General features: G+C 34.5%; 5 protein-coding genes and 1 non-coding gene across 6 annotated transcripts; 2 read left to right on the top strand and 4 right to left on the bottom strand.

The window, feature by feature from the left end:
- Nucleotides 1-290: 290 nt before the first annotated feature.
- EMC5 (ER membrane protein complex subunit 5) lies at nucleotides 291-3,042 on the top strand. The gene is made up of 3 exons (XM_090108542.1): nucleotides 291-495; nucleotides 580-632; nucleotides 2,796-3,042. The coding sequence occupies exons 1-3, from the start codon at nucleotides 423-425 to the stop codon at nucleotides 3,015-3,017; spliced, it is 348 nt and encodes a 115-aa protein (XP_089964668.1). The 5' UTR covers nucleotides 291-422; the 3' UTR covers nucleotides 3,018-3,042.
- A 615-nt stretch (nucleotides 3,043-3,657) lies between these two features.
- On the bottom strand, nucleotides 3,658-4,642 carry Gar1 (Gar1 ribonucleoprotein). The gene has a single exon (XM_090108529.1). It carries the CDS (start codon nucleotides 4,540-4,542, stop codon nucleotides 3,880-3,882), a length of 663 nt encoding a protein of 220 aa, XP_089964655.1. The 5' UTR covers nucleotides 4,543-4,642; the 3' UTR covers nucleotides 3,658-3,879.
- Nucleotides 4,643-5,116: 474 nt separating this feature from the next.
- Nucleotides 5,117-14,206, top strand: LOC149910766 (uncharacterized). The gene is made up of 12 exons (XM_090108518.1): nucleotides 5,117-5,429; nucleotides 6,542-6,851; nucleotides 7,081-7,149; nucleotides 7,639-7,752; nucleotides 8,365-8,422; nucleotides 8,885-8,941; nucleotides 9,169-9,235; nucleotides 10,441-10,530; nucleotides 11,261-11,364; nucleotides 12,226-12,699; nucleotides 13,161-13,352; nucleotides 14,094-14,206. Exons 1-12 carry the CDS (start codon nucleotides 5,277-5,279, stop codon nucleotides 14,107-14,109), a joined length of 1,704 nt encoding a protein of 567 aa, XP_089964644.1. The 5' UTR covers nucleotides 5,117-5,276; the 3' UTR covers nucleotides 14,110-14,206.
- On the bottom strand, nucleotides 9,950-10,031 carry TRNAS-UGA (transfer RNA serine (anticodon UGA)). Its single transcript has one exon. It is a non-coding gene; the product is annotated as a tRNA-Ser (tRNA).
- A 2,618-nt stretch (nucleotides 14,207-16,824) lies between the features above and the next one.
- Nucleotides 16,825-21,637, bottom strand: LOC149910764 (E3 ubiquitin-protein ligase PPP1R11). The gene is made up of 4 exons (XM_090116605.1): nucleotides 21,523-21,637; nucleotides 18,168-18,288; nucleotides 17,594-17,724; nucleotides 16,825-17,041 (listed from the first exon to the last, which is right to left on the bottom strand). Exons 1-4 carry the CDS (start codon nucleotides 21,607-21,609, stop codon nucleotides 16,955-16,957), a joined length of 426 nt encoding a protein of 141 aa, XP_089972731.1. The 5' UTR covers nucleotides 21,610-21,637; the 3' UTR covers nucleotides 16,825-16,954.
- On the bottom strand, nucleotides 19,063-21,482 carry LOC149910765 (succinyl-CoA:glutarate CoA-transferase). The gene is made up of 3 exons (XM_090116593.1): nucleotides 21,075-21,482; nucleotides 20,751-20,928; nucleotides 19,063-20,529 (listed from the first exon to the last, which is right to left on the bottom strand). The coding sequence occupies exons 1-3, from the start codon at nucleotides 21,376-21,378 to the stop codon at nucleotides 19,749-19,751; spliced, it is 1,263 nt and encodes a 420-aa protein (XP_089972719.1). The 5' UTR covers nucleotides 21,379-21,482; the 3' UTR covers nucleotides 19,063-19,748.
- Nucleotides 21,638-23,760: the final 2,123 nt, after the last annotated feature.

Raw genomic sequence — 23,760 nt, 5'->3', positions numbered from 1 at the left:
TTTCTATGCGCACTGCGATGCGGCTACCGCAGACCGCACAGTGCGCATAGAAATGAATATTACGTACATAATTGTGCTTGCGGTCAGCCGGACGGCTACCCGCAATGCGGCTACCCGCATAGTGCGTATACGCTCTTAGATGACGGCTTTGTCCACAAAGGGCTCGGCTCGCGGTACTTATTGTATAGTGAATGGTGGTCAAAATTTTCTCGTTTTTGCGCTCGTAGATTGAAACGTAAATGGCCAAGCTGTCGCCTGTCAATTATTCAACTCAATTGTCAATGTCATAATAATCACCGTAGGACGTAGGATTCGTAAAAAATGAATGAGATCTAATATTTCTGATTTACTGAATTAAAATAATATAAGAGTCGATTACCAGAGTAAACATAGTATAAGAATTGCAATAATCAGTTTGTAAGATGTCATTCCATAAAATTATCCTCACTGTTGGATTTATATCCTTGTTCCACTCAGCATTTTCTGCAGCTCAGCGTAAGTTATTCAATAGCATCTTTGCAAAAGTAAATACATGTTTATTTTGCATTTTGAGTAAAAAAAATTATACAATTGTTTCAGATCGATCGTATCTACGAATAACCTCGCAAGAGTTTACGACGCTACCTTTAGATGTAAGTACTACGTATAACCACAGTTTTGCCAAAACTTATGGTTATATATAGAAGGTCCAGAGGGATTGAGTCAGAAAAAATGAACATGCATGAACTGTCTACTGGCTTTGAAAATGATCATATTGTCAATCATATTATACAGTAAGGAAATCGTGCTGGCAGTAAACATATTCATATAAAGATGGCCTAGACCAAGGGTCTTCAACGTTTATGAAGCCAAGGGCCAACTATACTTTGATATTTGTTCGGTGGGCCGCAATAAAACAAAAACTTTTTATTACTAGCTGCGCTCCGCGGTTTCATCTGCTCTTTTCAGTTCCAATAAGAATGTTGAAATAAAAACTAACAATAATATTTAAAGTTATTTATTATTTAATTTTACAGTACTAAAAGTAATTGAAATTGAAATTGAAATCAATGAGACGATTGACATTGTTTATTCTTAACTAGCTTATCAATATCAGTCCCTATGGTGGTCGTTGAAATCCTCAAACTGTTTTCTAGGTGAATATCGGTGATTCTACTCCTTGTCTTCGACTTAACGTTTTTCATCCGAGAAAATAACTGCTCGCGCAGGTATGTGGTACCAAACAGAGATGTCATTTTCAGTGCATGGTCTCTTATCTTAGGAAAATGTGTAGTAGTGATGTATTTTGAATAGAACTCGAACAATCCTAAGTTGAATTTGTCTTTCAAAGAAGAGTTGCATTGTAATTCTACCAACTCCATCTGAACATCATCAGGGACATCTTCGACAGAAACATTGAATGGGCGAGCAAACAAATTCAAGCTTTTTTCATGTTTTCGGAAATCGGTAAAACGCGACTCGAATTGTATTTTCAGATCCAGCAGCGCGGTAATATATTTGTCCATGTTGAGAATTCGACATGACGATAAATGTGGAAAATGCGTGGTCATATTATTTTTTAACTGATTGATCCACAACTCCAACTTCACTTCAAACGCTTTTAAAGCGTCAAATAGTTCATGAACCATATTATCTTTTCCTTGCAATTTCTTATTTAAATCATTGAGATGTGCTGTTATATCAACAAGAAATCCAAAATCACTTAGCCATGCTTCATCACCAAACTGTGGAATAGCTTTATCCTTATTAAGCATAAATGCTGCAATTTCTTTTCGCAAATCGAACACCCTTTTTAACATTTTTCCCCTGCTTAGCCAACGAACATCACAGAAATAGGTAATGTCACCATATTCGGCGTCTTGTTCTTTTAAAAACTCCTGAAATTGCCTGTGGTTAAGACCTCGAGATTTGATGAAGTTAACGGTTTTTACCACAGTACTCATAACGTCTTGAATATTAACTGACTTAGCACTTAAATTCTCTTGATGTATGATACAGTGGTACTGTATTAAAGAGACATCGGGATTATTTTTCTTTATTAAAGCGACAAGTCCTTCGTTTTTTCCAACCATAGATGGTGCGCCGTCTGTGCAAATTCCAGCCAAATTTGATAATTTGAGTCCATATCTATCTATGACGGAATTGAACGATTCCAACACATCACATCCTCTTGTACTACCTTTCATAGGAAAAAGAGCAGCCATTTCTTCGGTAACGACAAAATTAACGTCAATGCCGCGAATGAACACTGCCAGTTGAGCGGTGTCAGTTATGTCGGTACTTTCGTCGAGTGCAATGGAGTAATAAACAAATTACGACACGCGTTCCTTTAATGATCGTTCGATATCATTAGCCAATTCTTCTACCCTCCTTGCGACTGTAACGCCGGAGAGACTTATTTTGGAAAAAAGTTGTTTTTGCGAGGGACATAAAACTTCTGCTGCGGCCTTAAAAACAATTTCTATACATATGAACCTCATTTTGAGTAAACTAATTACTAATGCCGGGCCGCCAAGGATGCTGCCGCGGGCCGCATGCGGCCCGCGGGCCGCACGTTGAAGACCCTTAGCCTAGACCAATCATTTGTTATGATTTTAGTTAACTACTTGTCCCTCTTTTGAGTATTTAAGAGTCATAAAAAAGTCTATGTGACAAATTTGTTAGTATTTGTAGCATAAACTACAAAAGGTTGGTTGAATTTCAAATTACAAAATCTACACAACAGTTCTGCATAGTTTGAAATCTATAAAGATATTGTATACCTAGTCTGTGAAATAAATATTTTATGGTTTCAGATTGTCATCCAAGCAGTTGGTAGTCTATTTGCAGTAATGTGGGGAGTTTTGCATGTAGCTGGCAACCTCAGAGAGATCCAAGCTGCTGCAGAAATGAACAACACTACATGGGAGACACAGAAGAACATACCATCCTTTTATATATTTAATCATAGAGAGAAAGCGCTGACTAGTAATTATGTGCCAAGCTCTGGTAAAGGGGATTTGGAGAATTTAGAATAATTAAATACAGTTTTAGAGGAAATAAGTATACTTTTATTTGGTGGATGTAACTTGTTTTTATGGGCTACATTTTTCTATCGTTAGCTAGTTATTCATATAGATGCCTTCTCAAATGTCTTGCTTATAATATTACCGTTTGTTTTTAAAACAATACATAATAGTTTTAACCCATTGACCACCGAGCGGCCCGATCGGGCCGAGACACAATAGATTTTCTATTGTGTCTGTGATCCGAGGACTGACGGATTAAGTGAAGTAAATAGTTTAACCACATTGTACTATGATCAATTATTTATTGATAAATCCTTCTAATTGAAACATAACTTGCTTTCTATACTAGATTAAATAATAGCAGTAAATTGGTAGGCAGTTTCATAATCAAATTCTGATAGTTATTTTTTTTTTGTGGAGTGTAAGTGTGAGGGTTCAGTAAATATTTAATATTATTAATTATTATGTATTTTATAAAAGTTATTATTTATGTTGTGCAAAAATTATAATTTTGTTTAAATATAAGGATTATTAAAAATCAATTTCTTATCTCATTTTTCATGTGTCTTCCCTTCTTGATATTAATGATATCATAGTAACATAGTTGCATAATAAATTAATAATTTTAATTTAATAATAAAACACCAAGTGGTCTTATATATTTATTAAAATAAAGATATAACATATAGCCCTATGCTACACAAGTTATACAATTTTCAAAAAACTTAAATGGTATTTACATACAAAAGTTAACTCTACAACTTATACATAAACCAAACAATAATATTCACTGTAGTTATCCAAACCTCATATATCAAGGGCTATACCCATACCATTGAGAATGTCAATAAACTTATAACTAGGTATATCACTATCTTCCGCCGCGGCCACCTCCGAAACCTCCCCGACCTCGTCCACCTCGGTTAAAACCACCGCCTCCTCTATTGAAGCCTCCTCCACCACCTCCTCTACCAAAGCCGCCGCCACCACCCCCTCTTCCGAAGCCACCGCCGCCCCCGCGATTGAAACCGCCGCCACGACCTCCACGGCCGAACCCGCCACCGCCGCCTCCACGACCGCCTCTACCGCCCCTGCCACCACCACCGCGCTTTGCACCAGGTGGCTGGGGCAAGAACCTCTTGAGTGGCAACAATTTAGCCGGATCTATAAAGAACTGCTGTCCCTCCTTGAAACTCTTCGCTTTGATGTTCTCTCCGAGTTTCACAGACACGTAGTAGTCGCGTAAATTGCCGAAGATCTCGTCGATTTTGCCAATCTGTTCCTTGTTTTCTAAGAATATAGGCGCATTAAAGTAAGGCACGTCTTCAATGTCGACTTTACAAACGAGATCGTCTTGCACGGTCCAGCCGTAGTGGCCTAGAGGTATGACTGATTCAGGTGGTCCCGCGTCTTGATGTCTGAAGCCGCCTCCGCCGCCGCCGCGGCCGCGAAATCCGCCACCTCCTCGCCCACCACCACCACGGCCTCCAAATCCTCTTCCGCCGCCGCCGCCGCCACGACCACGAAACGACATTTTCTATTTATAATATAAAAATATTGTGGTATAACCTCACTCCGCGTTGTATTTACCACACGCTTTCTTGACAGGTTGTACTAGTTTGACTTTTGACACATTGGCCTTGTTGCCATCCATTGGTCATACTCGTGTCACATAGCTGTGAGTACTGAGTGTTGTTTTATTACGAATCGAATTCTTAATACCGATTAAAACCGAACAAAAATTTAAAGTATACAATTATTAGCATTATTTTAGATTGAAATGCATTGAGAACTTGAAATAAACATACCTACTCAATCGCTGTGAAGTTAAAAATATAACTTGAACCCAATCTGCCGCAGCTATTACAATAAATATTTCATCTTTGATATTCCAATATCTAAGCAAACAATTATTTGTAAAGTAGGTATTTTGTAATTTAGTACATAATACGTTGTTTTAGAATGCAGCTTTACACTTTCGCATAAAAACACAGCATAAAAATGTCCTTTTTATGTTGCCACTTGAATGGCATTAAGCCTTTCTCCTTTTCTCCTATTCTTTTCCATTCTTCCATGCCTGGTATCTGTCAGTGTCATTGTTTAATGATTAAAATGTCATCTGTGTATTTGAAAATGTTATGTTAGAAAATTGTATTGAAATCGTTGAAAAGCGTCTTGTTTAGTGCACTATAAATAATTATTATTGTTTAAACTTGTAACTGTGTATGAATAAACGTTTCTAGATTAAGTGCCTTAAGTGTTTTCAAGATGTCGAATTCAGAAAGTGAATTAAAAGATTTGCAAGAGAAAAATAACGAATTAGTTCAAAAACTTCAGCATTGGAAGGTGATTGCAGCTAAAAGGGAAAATGAAAAGATAAAACTGATGAAAGAGGCTAGTGAGTTAAGGCTAAAGCTTAGTGTAAGTATTTTTCAGTAGAACTTTGTAGAAGTCTACGCCATTTTCGAAGCATTTGCTATTTTCTCTCACTAACTTCAGACATAAGCTCAGTGGTAATTTATATAGTACTAGCGGTCCGCCCCGGCTTCGCCCGTGGTACATATTTACGTTTTCTCTACATAAAAACCATCCTCGTACTTAAAGGAACATAATAAAAAAAGAATTATCGAAATCGGTTCAGCCGTTCTCGAGTTATGCGCTTACCAACACATTTTGTGATTCATTTTTATATATAAGATTTAACATTTCACAGGCGCCTCTTTTAAAAATTAATTAACTATGTACTTTACAATATATTATGATGCTGCTAATCAGAGCCTTTAAACTTTGAAATTACAAGCCTTAATGAGATATCATCTCATGTTACTTCGCAATTTTATCGCCTGATATGAAGTATTTATTAAATCTACTCTAATTAAGAAATGCATCTTCCACAATAAAAAAATATCTTCTTATAAAATATGTTGATTATGAAATTGCAAGGAATGTGTAAGTAGAAAATCAACAACAGCCCCCCTAGACAAGTGGCTTTCTATTAGCGTAAAGTTCAAAAGAATAGACTATGAATGTATGAGATTGACGTAATCAATCGTCGTCGTCGTCGTAATCAAACGTCAATCTCATACATTCATAATCTATTCTATTGAACTTTACGCTAATAGAAAGCCACTTGTCTAGGGGGGGCTGGACAGACAAGATCAACAATAACAACACATTTATTTTTAGCAGCTAACACATTTTAATTCTGGTCTATTATCCAGTTTGGACAAAGAAGTGCAAAGATTAACCATAAAGTTTCTTACCAATTCGATTGAAGACAATCCAGTTTAAAAAAAACAATTCATAAACATTCTTCACATTTCATATATTTTGCACTTTGCATTACAATCTCATATTTTTTTTTAAATATTTCAATGTATGGGGTGCCCCATAGGTACTTTAAATGGAATGAGTAGTAGACATTTGATTGTTACGCGATTGAATGGTCGGTTGTTACAGTACTGCAAAATACATATGTCCGGTTTTTTTTCCTATAAGTATATACTTTAAAAAAATTATACACATTTTTCCAGATGCTTAGAAGCAACGGAACTACAAACGCTCGTAAATTGGACGCGGCCATACAATCGGCTGTCGAGGAGGCCCTATCGCACCTCGTGCACGCATCGAACGCGGTGGCGCGGGTCTCCGAACTATCAAAGAGCTATATGCAAGACAGAGAGTACCAGGAGTCTGTGATGCCTCGCTGGAGCTGTCTTAGCAATACGCCCTCCCCAGAAAAGGTACATAGGGTACCTCCGATGATGCTCGGCGGGAAGTCCATACAGCCAGTGGTGTCATTGAGCAGGACTTTGTTTGCCAGTAATAATAATAGTAGCAATTGTGAGTATTTTGTCTTTTTTTATAAAAATACATAATCATTTCCATTTTTTGAAAGAAATAATTGTAATCGCAAATACATAATACGTTAAATTGAAAGCTTTGTATCCATAAAATAACTTATATCGTTCAACATTATTGTGATGTAAAATTAAACCTTTAATCCAATTTGTAAATATTTTAAATTATCAATAGATAGAACAGTAACATTGTTGTTGAATTTTATTTCTAGGGCCAGAAAGTAGGACAACTAATTCAAACCTAAATGGTCTCAGGCCTATGCCCGTGCCTTTGTTACCAGGTAATAAAAAAATTGTATTATGATAATGCATATGTCGCAGGCAAATTGTATAATCTCGCCGTTTACAAACGCGCGGCGTTTTGTAATATGCTTTTTTTTTGTGTGGTGTTTCTCAATGTTAGCCAGAAGGGCTTCTGCCTTCTACATTTTAACGCGGACGCGTTGTAATGTGCTGTGTATTTACTTTTTTCAAACGTCCACAAGAAGACGGGGTCCTATTTCTGTGTAGTGTAAAAACAAGAACCTGACCTAACCTACCCCCTTATCCAAACAAAAAATTTCTGATTACGAATTCTCGACATATAACAAAATGCCTAGCGTTTGTAAAGTGACAGACGCCGTTTGTAAACAGAGGAAATTGTACAATTTGCCTGCGACACATACATTGTTATACGCTTATGGAACGTAAATTCAATGAAACAAAAATGGTAAGTCTAATAAGAAATATATTTTTGTTTGTCATAAACAAAATAATATTTAATATTTCAGATGTGTATATACCATTGACGAGGATAGATGCAGAGGAACTGAATAGAAATAATGGAGCGGCTGAGGAGATCGCTAATAATAGTGCTGACGAAATTGATGGGACGGGTTTGAATGGTAAAATATTAAAATATGTGTAATATATGAATTAAATGTCTTTTTTACTGTGCTAAATATGCATAAGTATAACAATAAGGGCTGATTTTTCAATCGTTGGTTTAAACTTATTGGTTGAATAACGTATTAAACTACCATTTCAAAAATGTATTCTTCTTGCCTGTAATTGACAGTTTACAGGTGACATTTTAATATTGTAATACTTTATTCGACGAATAAGTTTTAACCAACAATTGAGAAATCGGGCCTAAGACGAAATATGACAAGAAGATTGAAGCATGAACAATCAGACGTAAATACATACATATATGTATAAAAAAGCATTTTGTATCTTAATATTACATAGAAATTATTTTTGCAATAGAGTTGAAATATGTTCCTGTGTTAACGGACGGATTTGCCGGTTTCTCCGTTTCTCCGCGGGTGAAACCGCGGTTAAATAGTAGTGAATAACTAGTAGTGAATCAAACACTAGAAAATACTAGTAGTAATAGGAACTAAAAATATAACCTAAATTTTTTTTGTGCAATTGGTACTTACAGTTCAATAGGTACGTTTAAATTTAATTTATTCATTTATTAACAACTAACATGAACATTTGCCTATTTTCAGAAAGCGATGACAGAATAATTGAGGAGGAACCAAACATTTCAGGCGAATTTGAAGACTCGTAAGTTTATTTTAAATCAATTTTTATTTTTCGATTTTGCTTGCCATATTCAATATTGCTTTGAATATGAAGCAAACAAGTGAACCAGTTTTTTTATTGTTTGTTTCTGAAACTGAAATCTTATTTATAAAAATGAATCGCAAAATGTGTTGGTAAGCGCATAACTCGAGAACGGCTGAACCGATTTCGATAAAATACATATTATGCTTCAACTACTTTTTAGTCCCGCCAGGATACATTTTTATTGGGCAGTAAGAAATTGTTTTAATGTTTTATATATTTACTAGCGGTCCGCCCCGGCTTCGCCCGTGGTACCTACATGTTTAAACTATCCTATCTCTCAAGTTGGATCGAACTGCACATGGTGTGCGAATTTTATTATAATCGGTTAAGTGGTTTAGGAGTCCATTGAGGACAAACATTGTGACACGAGATTTATATATATTAAGATATTGATTTCAGACGAAGATTGCATGCTGTTGCTGAAGAATCAGATGAAAATGAAATCACACCACAGAGGTATGTACCTACTCATCATTTTTAATTACGAATTTTAGAAATTTTCGATTAGCGAATCGAATTTATCATCATATAATATCGAATTTAGCGATTTATTCATTGTATTTGCAGCGAGTCTCGCTCAGTATTTAAAATAAAATAAAAATATTTTTTTACTTATAGAAGTATTTTTTTCTTCAATGCGTACATATTATGTTTATTTTACGTTGATTATGATTATATTTCAGAAGTAGACTGGACAACCCACTGGAAGGACCCAGCTGGTTACTGGATGAACCCAACGATAAAGTTAATGTGAGTTTATCTGCACATCACTACATAGTATAAAACAGTCGCTTTCTCTGTCCCTATGTATGCTTAAATATTTAAAAATACGCAACGGATTTTGATGCAGTTTTTTTAATAGATAGAGTGGTTCTCGAGCAAGGTTTTAGTATATAATTTATGAGGTTTTAGACAACGCGGAAAGCTAGTATAATATAAATACATAAAATTGATATTACATTTCTTATTAATACACGATTGCGTTTAAATTCTAATCATTATTGTTCTTAAAATTTTAATAGCATTATTTAAAAAAAATGTCAAAAAAATTATTTGATTCAGGGCCGATTTTTCAATCTTTGGTTAAAACTTATTCGTCGAATAATGTATAAAACTACCATTTTAAAAACGTATTCTAATTGCCCGTATTTGACAGTTTACGTGACATTTTAATATTATCGTGTAATACTTTATTGGACGGATAAATATTATCCAAGCTTGGTTATTGGTCAATAAGTTTAACCAAGGATTAAAAAATCAGCCCTAAATTATATTTCCAGTTCTACATGAATAAATTTAAGTAAGTAAAACACATGAATTGTAATAATTTATAGCGAAATAAAACATAAGATTTTCAAATAAAAAAAAAAATAATAATAACATGCAAACATTATTCACAAAACGTGAGAAAAAAGGTATTTTCAATTAATTTATTGTAAAAAATAAGTAAAAGATTTTTTTTTTCGCTGAGGACAGGATTCGAACCTGCGCGGGTATAACCCATTGGATTTCAAGTCCAACTCCTTAACCACTCGGACACCTCAGCTACATACAATCATTTGAATATATCTATCAATAAAATATTAATTAAAAACAAGCGTTGCAAAAAATGTATTATTGATACAAGTGTTTCTATACCTTGATACTTGTTTGTATTATATTATAATCAGCTGTTATTTACATCAATTTGTAATTACTATCTTGGCAATAAATAGTATATGTAATTCATTCAATAAATATTTTTTTTGGTCATTTTAAACCTATTTAAAAAATACAAGTATGATTAAAAATTGAAATAGAAGCAGCTGTTTATGATTTTCAGCTTATTAGCACTCGATTAGAGATAAAGAAATACCTTTAAAGAAAGTTAAATGAAGCTCTAAATTCCGTTTTTATTAATCTATACTTTAACAAGTGCATTTGAATGAAAAAATTAATTAAATTCTTGACTACAGATGCGCAGAGGAAGGAATCGCATGAGCATAGCGCCTGATATCATGGAGTATGACGACATGCCGACAAACCACAATGACAGCGATACAGAGGTATATTAATTACTTTTTACGCAAGCCATATTTTAAGAATTGCAATTATGATTTGAGAATGATTTGTAAAGTTTTATTTAAAGGAACAGTCTAATTTTTGACGAAAATGTCTTGAAATTATGAGTTTTTTTTTTAATTCTTAAGCCCATGTTCATTTTGTATCTACTATTATTTATTTATCGTTTACAATGTTTGTTAATGATTTATTACAGTTAAGCAATAGAAAACACACAAAAACACATAAAATTCAAATTTAATGTTTGAAAATGTATAATAAGTAGGTATAAAGATAATATGCAAATGCAAAATGTTTTTATCTCAACGATAACCGCGTATAAAATGTATGTGTGTGCACAGGGTGTGTTTCCATATAATTATTTAAAATGAAATGAAAGTAAATAAATTTATTTGTCCATTTTAAATTATTTTTTTTATTTATTAACTTAATAATTAATATATTCGGATAACGCAGATCCAAAAAGTGTAGGGCGCGTGCCTCAGCGATGGTAAAAAATTATCTTGTTCTCTAAAATAGACGTTCTGTTTTTGTTCGAACGACGGCCCAGAAATAATGAATGAAATGATGTATGTGCATCCGCCTTTTGTGCACTTACCATTACTTACCATTCATGTTTTTTTGTTAAATTAATATGTTTTTATTACTGGTACTTGTACAATAAAGTGTCATAAATAAATAAATAAATAAATAAATATGTATGTGTGTGCACAGTGCGTGTTGGGGTTGGGGGCGGAGCGGCGCAAGCGCGCGTCGTCCCCGCACCCCGCCAGCGCCACCCCGCGCTCGCCACACTTCTCGCCGCGCAGGCGCTACAGGTTAGTTTATATGCATGTGTATGTATATAAATCTCGTGTCACAATATTGGTCCTCAATGAACTCCTAAACCGCTTAACCGATTATAATAAAATTCGCACACCATGTGCAGTTCGATCCAATTTGAGCGATAGTTTTATCCCGGGAATCCCACGGGAAAGGGAAATATGCGGGGTTTTCTCTGAAAACGTGGGCGAAGCCGCGGGCGGATAGCTAGTTGTTTAAATATGTATAACTAGCTTTCTGCCAGCGACTTCTGCGTAGTCAGAGAAAACCCGCATAGTTCTCGTTCCCGTGCGATTTCCGGGATAAAACCTATCTTATGTCCTTCCTCAGGTCTCAAGCTATCTCTGTACCCAATTTGAAGTAAATACATGCAATACTTTTTTCGCACAATAATCTTTGAGAGTAACATAATTTTCATGGACGACATTATATCAATATAAAAATCGCATTTACCACATAGCAACAATGAATGATTGATTTATTATAATTTGATTTGTAAACATAATTGTACCGTTATTTATAACAATAACTTATAATCCATACTTAATATTATAAATGCGAAAGTAACTCTGTCTGTCTGTCTGTTACTCAATCACGCCTTAACTACTGAACCAATTTGCATGAAATTTGGTATAGAGATATTTTGATACCCGAGAAAGGACATAGGATAGGTTTTATCCCGGAAATCCTACGGGAACGGGTTTTTATTTGAAAACGCGGACGAAGCCGCGGGCGGAAAGCTAGTGTTACAATAAAGTTAACATAATACGTCATAATAAGTCTGAACATTTAAGAAAACTGGCAACTTTGACTCAAAAGAACTAAAAAAAAAACTCAATAAAGTAATTACTTCCCAGCAACAACGGCCGCGTACTCAAAGTGCTAGTCGCCAAAATGCGTCTTGACGAAGACGACGAGGTACCAGCGAAGCGACAAATGATATCCACACCGCAAAGTTTCTCCCCACGAGCTTCTACTTCCCAAAACACAAGCCACTTCAAACAGAGTTTTACTAAGAGACAGGATTCAGAAAATTCCGAAACACAATCCCCAGTTTTAGGGAACTTCTCGAAGAGGCAAGAGTCGCGAGATTCCGATACACAGTCGCCAATTTTAAGGAATTTCTCCAAGAGACGGGATTCCGGAGGTTCGGGGAATCAGTCCCCGCTTGTGAGGGCGAGACGGTCTGTGTCCCGGGATAGGGTGAAACTGTCCCGGGAGTTGGATGGTAGCGGGGATTCCCCGGATGTGAGATTGCGAAGGCTGGAGCGGTTCCCGTCGTTTGACGCGCCCAGTCCTAACGGGTCTACGGACGCAAGGGTTATTGTGTCGTGAGTAGTTTTTTTTTTTATATTTTTAATAGAAACAAATTATATAGTTTCTTGCGCGGTAAACTTTTTAAAATATGTATTTATTTGTAAGAAACGAATCTTGCTTTTGGTACGATGAAAATTCAATCTATTGATATGCTTTGAAAATTCTTAACCATTAATTATAGATTTTACCAAAGCTTTTATATTTCTGAAATTAATTATCTTAAAACAAAAATGTTCAGGTTTTATCTTAAGCTTACTAGGAGGGCCCAACTATATGGTTACCCTACTATATGGTACTATATTAAGGTTACTATTTTTTTTTTTTTATCTTTCATTTTATCATATTTTTATTGTTGCTCAGCAAATTTTGACAATTTACCAACACAATACATAAAAAAAATCACAATAAGTTCAATGCTTGAATGAAAACTATCCTGAAGTGAGGGTAGTTTTACTAAAACAACGAAAAATTGCAGCGAATCGTCAGACCCGTGTACGCACGTGGCCCGTCGGGTCAAGCGCAACAACAGCAACAACAGCAACGACAGCCACGGCAACGGCAACAGCAACAGCGACCCCGTGAGCGACAGCAGTAGTGACTTGTTGCTGGAGGCCAGGACGAGGCGGGCAAGGAAACCGATTGTTTATAAGGAGAAACCGTTGAATCGGTAAGTGTTCAAAATATTTACTTACCAGCTTTCCGCCCGCGGCTTCGCCTGCGTTTTCAAAGAAAAACCTGTTCCCGTAGGATTTCCGGGATAAAACCTATCCTATGTCCTTTCTCGGGTATCAAAATATCTCTATACCAAATTTCATGCAAATTGGTTCAGTAGTTAAGGCGTGATTGAGTAACAGACAGACAGACAGAGTTACTTTCACATTTATAATATTAGTATGGATTGGCAAATAATTTGTGGCTACAAAAAATTACAAATTTTATACATACACTAGCTTTCCGCCCGCGGCTTCGTCCTCTTTGTCTAAAACTTAATAAATTATATACTAAAACCTTCCTCTTGAATCACTCTATCTATTGAAAAAACCGCATCAAAATCCGTTGCGTAGTTTTAAAGATTTAAGTATACATAGGGACATAGGGACAGAGAAAGCGACTTTGTTTTATACTATGTAGTGATATTAAATTTTCCAGCACAAATATCCAACTTTTGGGCATGCAAATACTTTAATTAATTTGTGCAATTGATATTACCTATGTTTCTTATAATCAAAACTTTTGGGAGTATTGAAAAAAATTTACTGATTTGTAATTTTTAAGCTAAGTTGAAATGCACCATAATCTTATTTTCCTCTGATAAAAATATGAGAAGCATTAAAATGTAGAACATAGTTTAACTATAATATAAACTTTATTGCGAAATATTATCACTAAAAAGTTTATTTTCTTTCAGGAAAATGCGAAGGTGATGGCGTCTTATAGCTTCGTTCTGTGCCGCGACTGCATTCATCCTATAGCCTTACTTTGTTAGAGAATATTTATTTATTACATTTTGATGAAACACTACTTTTTGTTTTATTTCAAAAAGACCGATTTTGCCTACGTATCATTAACATAATCAAAGTTGTATGTATTAACATACTCAAAACTTAACATAATACTCATAATATGCATTTTTAAACAAAATTCCCAATATTTAATTGGTTATTTATTTTTTGAATTTGATAATGAATATTATAATTATAAATTTGTATGTATTTTTTGTTTTAAACAAAGTTGGCGAAGCTGCAGGCGGAAAGCTTAGTCACGCAATAGCTATACAAATCACATAAGTAAATACAAAAAATAATCGGCTACAATACCTACTACAAGCACATGACATGACACATGTATGCGTTTCCACTGTAGATGTTATCGCTTGTCTTGTACGGCGAGATTTGAAAAATAAAATAGTTTAGGCCGGCCCTATTAGTTCTCCTCAATTCGCGATGTCATTGTTGTTTGTTTTTTCAGTTGCAAGTTGGTTGTATTTTAATATTAGTAAGGGTTTTTTTATTGCTTTGTTGGTATAAAACAAAAATAGTTGTATGAAAGAGAGAGACACTGAAATACGCCCACGTCGCACGGCTTACATCTAGATTCTAGTCCCCTTTCGTTCGCGATAGGGGACTTCGTTACAAAAATAAGAATACGTCATACTTTAATCATCCAAAGGATTAATAATTACAATTGGTAAGTGAATTAATTTTATTTTATTTAAAACAACCCTACATAATAGGTAAGAATATTGTACGTTTATAAGAAGCTTTGTTTCTGTATAGGTAGTTAATCTACTCGAGTGATAGAAATACCGCACGGCACACATTGAGGTATTATTATAGAGAGGACACCACAAATAAAATCTGTGCGACAAGCGCGGCGGCGCGGGGTAGCTAGTGAGTCATACACTTTGTAGATATTCTGCCTCTTATTACTTAAAAATTAAAACCAATCAATGTAACAAATAAATATTTTTTATCTTATTAAAAAAATATGAATAAACTTATCAATTAAAACCAATCAATGTAACAAAAAAAAAATAGTTTGAGACGATTGACTCTAACTAGTGTTACAAATAGTGTAGTAGTGATGGCCTCGCTACTACGTAGTAAATCGTAACTCAATGACGGCACAGCTAATTTTTTAAATTTTAAAACATATTTAACGGGCTCCCATGGAAAGTTCTTCATTTTGTGTATTGCAGTTTACTTAATGTTTCATGCCTATTTCAAGAAGGTTTAAGTTATAAAAACACCAATAGTCTTATATCAATTTTATTCAATTATAAACACTTAACCACTATTATATTAACAATTAGCACAGAATGTGAGAAAACATGCTATCAACAATTTTATTGCGTACTATTCTTGTAACTTTAGTAAAATTTTATATGGAGGATATTTGAACATTAATAAATTTTTTAATTCATAAACTAAGCTGAAATACAAGTATTTTGAACACAGCAAAATTTAGAATTAATAACTGTTAATTGTTTAATAACTTCACTATTTTATTAACAAAGTAAAATACTAATGTTAATTGAATGTCTTAATTTTAATGTAAAATATGAAGGAATCACTAAAATGCATCAATAACAGTCAATCCCATATTTCAAATGGAAGCTCTAATCCCATATATGGAATATGGGACATATGCTTTCCAATTCATTATTTTTACAGCATTGACGTACTATAAACAACCTTCAATCGTCTAAAAGGTCGTAGTGTCCGAACAACGTGGTATAAGACTTTCAATGGAATTAGCACCTTATTTCGTGGCAGTAATGTTCAAAATACATTGTATCATTCATTAGGAAATCTGTCTAATGCATGCATAGGCAGAGTTTCGATTCGGATAATATTTGGGCGCGATACTGAGTCTATTTGTTTATTGTACGTCAATGTTTTACAGTTATCAGTACCCTGCTATATTAAAACTTGGAAGGGTATGAAATGTCAATCCTAGACCAGGTATAAGCACGAAAGATTAGTGTATTATTAATTAAATATTAATAATATGATTTTTAAAACGTGTTTTTTTTTTAGCATTCATAAACATTCCTATCACATCGTTTCGAAGGAAATATTAAACTTCATACAAAATACATTCTATATGTATAATTTTTTACTTTTAAACTCACGCACGTGCGCTAGAGATGGCATAATGCTTCCTTCTCTTTCACCCACATATACCAGTCTTATAGAAATTTTAATTAACAGCATTAATAATATTTACTTTGAAAATTGTAAGTTTTAGCATGAAGTTATCTGCATAATATGTGCAATATTACGATTTACTTTTATTTCAACCTAAAGCAGGTTGTCATAGCAATGTTTACTTTGAGAACGTTAAGACAGTGCGCGCACGAGCAACTTTGTCTCCGCAACTATTTTGTCTCTCCACCCATGGGCTAGTATGAAAGTGCGCGCACGTAGCGACGCAACTCCCCATACAATTGATGGGAGAGACAAAATAGTTGCGGAGACAAAGTTGCTCGTGCGCGCTAGCTCTAATAAAGGCGTAGGTATAAGTGATAAAAACGATACATTTTTAAAAATACCACAACGCCACATTTTATCATACAAGTTCATTTACCAGAAATGAGATAGCACTATAGATAGACATATGAAAGAAAGAGACAAACATATGTTTCATATTTATTCCGTTACAAAATTAAAAATCAAATATACTTAAACATATACCTACGCCTTTTATTTGAATAATCATGGGTTGTAAAATGGAAATATGTTTAGTAATAATATATTTATTAAGTGTCTAAGTATCAGCGGGCGGCTTGTCGGGCGGCGCGGGCGCAGGCTCCGGCGGCTGTAGCGTTATTGATGCGGTTTGTTCCGTTGCTTCCTGAACATTTAATAAAATATACATTTGTAGCAATAATCACATAAAGTAAACAATATCGTAGTTAATACATTTTAATTTTTTTAAGAAGACTGACAAGTATAATGTTGACTGACCGGTTGGCTTGGTTGGTAGTTGCCCTGCTTTTCAAGTCTTGCGTTCGATTCCCCCCCGGGGCAAATATTTGTGTGATGAACATGTTTGCTCTGTGTCTGGGTGTTAATTTTCTATAAAAGTATTTATTTAAATTTATATATGTATGTTTATCAGCCATCTGGTTTCCATAACACAAGCGAAAGCTTAGTATGGGATCAGCCCCCCTAGTCAAGTGGCTTTCTGTTAGCGTAGCGTTAAATAGAATAGACTACGAATGTATGAGATTGACGTAAGCTGTAGATAAAACGTATCTACAGGTTACGTCAATCTCATACATTCGTAGTCTATTCTATTGAACGCTACGCTAACAGAAAGCCACTTGACTAGGGGGGCAGATCGTGCCGTGTGTGAAAATTGTCCTGAACTATTTATTTATTTAATGTTTGTGTGTATGTTCACCTGTACCGCAGCACCGCTAGTACCGGCGGGTCTCTTCCGCTTCTCAACATGGCCGAAGCAGTGCTCGCACTCGTCGTCGCTCTCCGTGTCCGACTCGTCGAAGCGCCGCGGCTTCTCATATATACAACAGCCTGGAAATTATAATTATAGGAGGAATCTATATAATTTAATGTCACCAAAAGTGTTGCTAAGCGTAAAACTCGAGAACGGCTCGTACAATTCGGCTACCTTTTTCAACATTTTTCTTAAAAGGCAGCTAAAAAAGATAATTTTGCTTATATGTAAACGCGACTTGAACTGAGCCTTTATAAGCTGTTACAATTTAATTTATCACCAAATTATATGTAGTATGTACATACTAGCTTTCCGCCCGCGGCTTCGCTCGCGTTATCATAAATATAAGAAATTATATACATTAAAACCTTTCTCTTAAATTACTATCTATTAAAAAATCCCATCAAAAGCATAATTTTAAAGATCTAAGCATACAAACACACAGTCAGCGGAAAGCGACAGTTATCCATAAGTTTTAAATTTTCATACAAGTACAAAAAAATAGTACAAAAGTACCCACATTTCGACTTCTTCTTATTCATATGTTCATTATCCACTGTGTCCTCAGTCCACACCACCTTCTTGCGTGTTTGTTGTTTCGTCGGCCGCAACGTGATCACGGTCACGCGTTCCACTGATTCCTGAAAATATATCTTGATGGTATTTATTGGGTTTTAAAATAATATAAACTAATATTATAAAGCTGAAGAGTTTGTTTGTTTGTTCGAACGCGCTATTCTCGGAAACTACTAGTCTGATTTGAAAAATTCTTTCAGTGTTAGATAGCCCATTTATCGAGGAAGGCTATAGGCTATATATATTATCATCACGCGAAGACCAACAGGAGCGGAGCAATGCGGGTGAAACCGCGGAGCACAGCTAGTAATTAATCATACCTTTATTATGTTACTGGGAAAGAATTGGAGGAGGCCTATGCCAAAAGGCACACCGAACTTAGGGACCTCTTGTAACCCTATGTTTAGGAATAAAAGGCTATATTATTATTATGTTACTGGGCTTTGATTTTTTGTGGGTATTTCATTTGTTAATAGATACTCGCCTTGGCAAGATTTATTTGTAAGTTTTAACAGTTATTATTCTAATCCAAGTGGAGAAAAATAAACAAATCAAATCATTTAACCCATTGAGCCGAAAGCGGCCCGATCGGTCCCAGACACTATAGATTTTCTATTGTGTCTGTGCTTCCGGGACCTGAGTTACTACAGTGCTGTAAGTTGTAACTAACGCGTCTTTAAATTTAAAGTATGATATAGTTTATAGAATGAAACATATATGGACTGATCATTTATGTTTTTTATGCATTTGATTCTTATTAACTGTGCTTAATTATAAAAATGAAACCATAAAATGCAAACATTTATTTTTAATTAACTAAACTTCAAAAATAAAACACATTTTTAATTCTAAAAGTTTTATTTCAAACATAAATAGCCTCTTCCAATACAATATAGGTGTATAAACTATAAATTTCACAACATTATTACATATAGATCAGTAAAATATCAAGAGATGCATAACAACAAGGTATCTCAAGTATTTTTATCTGATCTCTTTACATTAGATAAAACTAAAAAAAATAAACATTATATTTCAATACAATATATTTACAAAGAATATAAATATGATAATATGTGATATATTTTATCTTTCTGTCTGTGCAAATGTAGCAACTAACGTCTCAGAATACTGTAGGCTATACCATGACAAATACTGTGAAACAATACAGTTGAAAGTTGATCTGAGATCAAAACATTTGCTATTCAAATACATTCAACGACTTTACAGTAATACTATTTGCATATTATAGTTGAATTTGAACATTGATAATAATAATTTTTATTCAAGTTCGTTCTAGAAAGACTGATGTTAATATTGGTGATTTTTATGAAATATGACTCATTCTTTAATATGAATACACAATCACCTTTTTCTACTATAGTATTTCTCTTACATTTCTTTAAAATACCTAAATATACCTTCCTACTAAAACCCACTACAGATTATGCAAAATTGGTCATTTTCAACTACATAATAAATAATTTACATGTACAATACAATGTAATGTCACATAATCAATAAATTATCTGACAACTTTGTTTTCCATCAAGCCCTCAATTTTTGCATCATGATAACCTAAGAAATTCGTCAACACGTCTCGTGTGTGTTGCCCTAATTTTGGCGGTGGTAACCTGACCTCATTACCACCTTCAGAATACACAGTGGGAGGACCAACCATCCTAATCTTTCCAGCATCCGGATGCTCCAACTCTTTAACCAACTTTATTTGCTTCACATGTTCATCTTCAAAAATTTCCTTCATTGTATTTACTGGTCCATATGCAAATGATGCATTTTTAAACACCTCTAACCATTGCTTTTTCGACTTCGTAGCTATGACATCACTTATAATTTTTATAATTTCTTCGCGATTTGCTACTCGCGCCGCATTGTCTTTGAATCTTTCGTCCTCGATCAAATCCTCTCTGTGTATGAGTCGGCAGAAGTCTGCAAACTGAGCGTTGGAGCCTGTGCCAATAACCATCTCTCCATCATTAGTTTTGAAAGACTGGTACGGAACTAAATTAGCATGAGCCGTTCCCCATTTCTCGCCCTCAATGCCGCAGTTCAAGTAATTATTTGCTATATTAATCATGCTAGAGATTTGGGTGGAGAGTAGATTACAGTCAATCTTCTGTCCCTTGCCCGTATTTCTTCTATAGTAAAGCGCAGTCATGATCGCGCCGAAAGCATGTAACCCTGTGGTGACGTCAGTTATGGCCACACCAGCCTTTACAGGTCTACCGTTCCTCTCACCAGTTGAGTTTAAGAACCCTCCCATTGCTGCTGCGATCACATCGTAACTGAAATATAACTGTATGGTTATGATAGATTTTTAAGAAAAGTTAATAAATCATGTATGGTATGTAATATGAAATTGCAATTAATAAAACACTTTTGCATTTTAATTAAATTGAAAATATTAATAATAAGCATGCAGAATTTTAATCTATATATTGACTCTTATGTAATGTTTGTTAAATAAGTAACATAACTGATAAAATCATAAAAAATTCCATTATACCCTGGTTTCATAGCATAAGGTCCTGTTGGCCCAAACCCGGTTATAGCACAATAAATGAGTTTTGGATTAACTTGACTTAGTTTCTCATAGCCAACATCCAATTTATCTAACTTTCCGGGGAGAAAGTTTTCCACAACAACATCACATTTCTTCGCCAAGTCATAAATAACTGATTTCCCTGAAAAAATCTTTATTTGTTAATAATGATATGAGATATAATCTTGAAATTATTGATTTTTCATATTAACACATACATACACGGATCTATATAATGGTAACAATAAATAAAGTAAATACTATATTGTTTTGTGCTAATCAACTTACCTTCCAAGCTTTTTAAATCAACGCAAATACTCTTCTTATTTCTGTTAACAGATAGGAAATAATATGAATCATTTCCTTTAGTAAATGGTGGACCCCATTTTCTCGCCTCGTCTCCTTCAAAACTTTCTACTTTAATAACATTCGCGCCTAAGTCTCCGAGGTTCATAGTACACACAGGCCCCGCGATGATTCTCGACAAATCTAATACATTTATATCGCTTAATAATCCCGTATTAGTCGAATACGAAAATCTAATAAACTTCGACGGTGAAAACCCGCGAAAGATAGGCTTTATAATTATCATAGTTATTTTTTACAGCGATCTCATTTATCAATTCAAGTTACGGCCTATTCGTGTGGCAATTCCATCCAGTCTAGTTATCGTAATCAAAACATGTATTTAACTATGTATTTACAAGTCAAATACATTAGATAAGTGTATATTTACCTCCTCTACCTGTGGGGGAACCGTCGTCACGGCGGTGCTTGTTGTCGCCATGTCTTCAGCGTGCACGGTACGCTGCCGATCTGCCATCAATATCAATATATTAATCTCATCGCATCCTACTATTAGTTAGTTAGTATTAAATATTTATAGTAATAACACAAAAAGCACGAATCCTTGATCTTGAACATAGAAAACCGCAATCAATTTTTTTTATTAAATGTCATTACTGTCAACTGTCATGTTTTCACTCAACTGTCAACATGACGCAATACTTCAGATCGCATGATTACAGATTATAAAATTATACATTACTGATTACAGATTAAAAAAGGCTTCTCAGACTTGAAAAAAAAATAAAAAACGACGTGTGGCACTCGGGGACTGCCGCGGTAAAGCTATTGCATGCTATGCCTTCAAGCCACACCTCCGCGCCCGTCAGAGTGGGGAGCGTGAGGTTTTTCGTTACAAAATTTCTGGATTCGGTCCCCGCGCTCTAGGCCCGCGATAGAAGCTATGCAATAGTTTTACTTTAATCAGATTAACACCAAAAATCCGACTGCTGAAAGTATGCTTATAAAATGTTTAGATAGTATTATAATAATTACAAGATAATTACAATGGATTTTTAATGAATCCCAATCCCAATTGTTAATTGGATCCATTTGAAAATCAGCACCATCTGTTTTTGTGCAGCATATTATGTTTTTTGATAGGTACTGCTTTATTGTATAATTAACTAGTGATCCGCCCCGGCTTCACCCGTGGTACCTACATGTTATTAATCCATCCTATCTCTCCTTAGATCATTAAGTATCTCTCAAGTTGGATCGAACTGCACATGGTGTGCGAATTTTATTATAATCGGTTAAGTGGTTTAGGAGTCCATTGTGGACAAACATTGTGACACGAGATTTATATAATATATTAACTTAGATTAAGATTAGAAGATATTTTATTCTAAGATTAAAGTTTACATTGGATATTGTAAACATAATAAGGAGTACAATTAAAATTTTAATACATAATGTGGTTTAATACAAAAATTTAATACAAAATAAAATAGTTTTCATTATTTCAATACAACGCTTCTAAAATAACATGAAAAGTGTTTACGTACGCAAATCAAAGTATCTAGCAATCGCATCGTAACCTCATAATTCAAAAATATTAAAATTGAGCGCACAACGACAGATTTAATATTAAAAGATAACCTCTGAAAGCCGTAAAGTAACGTTAAGCGACGTAATGTTTAATAAAAATTATTTAAAATCGCCATTGAAGTGGGGTAAATATAAAAATGTCTCCATGGCCGCTCTTCACGACCTGACTTCTGACGCATAACACGAAAATATAAATAATACAAAGTTATTGGCCCGAAGGAATTCATTGGATTTATTCCAGCCGTTCATTGCTATGGGAAGTGGTTTTTTATTTATAAAGTGTACATAATAAATATTATGAAATCGTTGTAAATTGTATATAATGTATTGTACTTGCTATCCTATTGCTATTATTTGAAGATAAGGTAGGTACCGTAGGAAAGTAAATCGTTTGAGAGAACAATTAGCTAATTAATATTACTACATAATATGCTGTAGCCAGTAGCAGTATAAAATACGCAGGATAGTTTAGATTATTTGTTAATTTTGAATTCATCAGTGCCAGTGCTTGTTAAGTAGATATTAAAGTCTATGCTGAGCCTAAAATCCTTGATTTGTTTAATACTAGGTATAGGTACTCATACGCTTCACATTGACATTGGGATATTTGTCTCCAGAAAACTAACGTAAAATTACCAAATATTTGGGAATTTAATGGCCGAGATGCTAAAAGCATCATAAAAAAACAATAAAACGTGCGAATTGATGGGTTCCGACTGTGGGAATTGGGATATGTCAGAAGATCATCACTTTGATATATTTCAAGATGCTGGCTTCATTTTACGATTGTAGATACCTATTAAAAATAGCTATCGGGTGAAGCTTTAATTTTGGAATGTAAAGGAAGGTAAAACTGAAAATATTCATAAAACTAGCTTCCACCCACGACTTTGTAGGTGCATCCCCGTTTTTCCCCGTTCCCGCAAGAATTTCGGGAAATCCTTTCTTAGCGGATGCCTACGTCCTAACATCTACCTGCATGCCAAATTTCAGCCCGATAAAAATTTAGTCCATGTAGGACGTAGGTGTCGCCAACGAAAAAAATAATACATAGTTAAAAACCTTTTATTTCGTTAAA

The sequence above is a fragment of the Colias eurytheme genome, chromosome 2, assembly GCF_061535395.1.
Source record: "Colias eurytheme isolate Ceu_HAF_F1 chromosome 2, ilColEury1 Martin Lab GWU primary, whole genome shotgun sequence".
Classification (NCBI taxonomy): Eukaryota; Metazoa; Arthropoda; class Insecta; order Lepidoptera; family Pieridae; genus Colias; species Colias eurytheme.
This window is presented reverse-complemented; position numbering and strand designations above follow the sequence as displayed.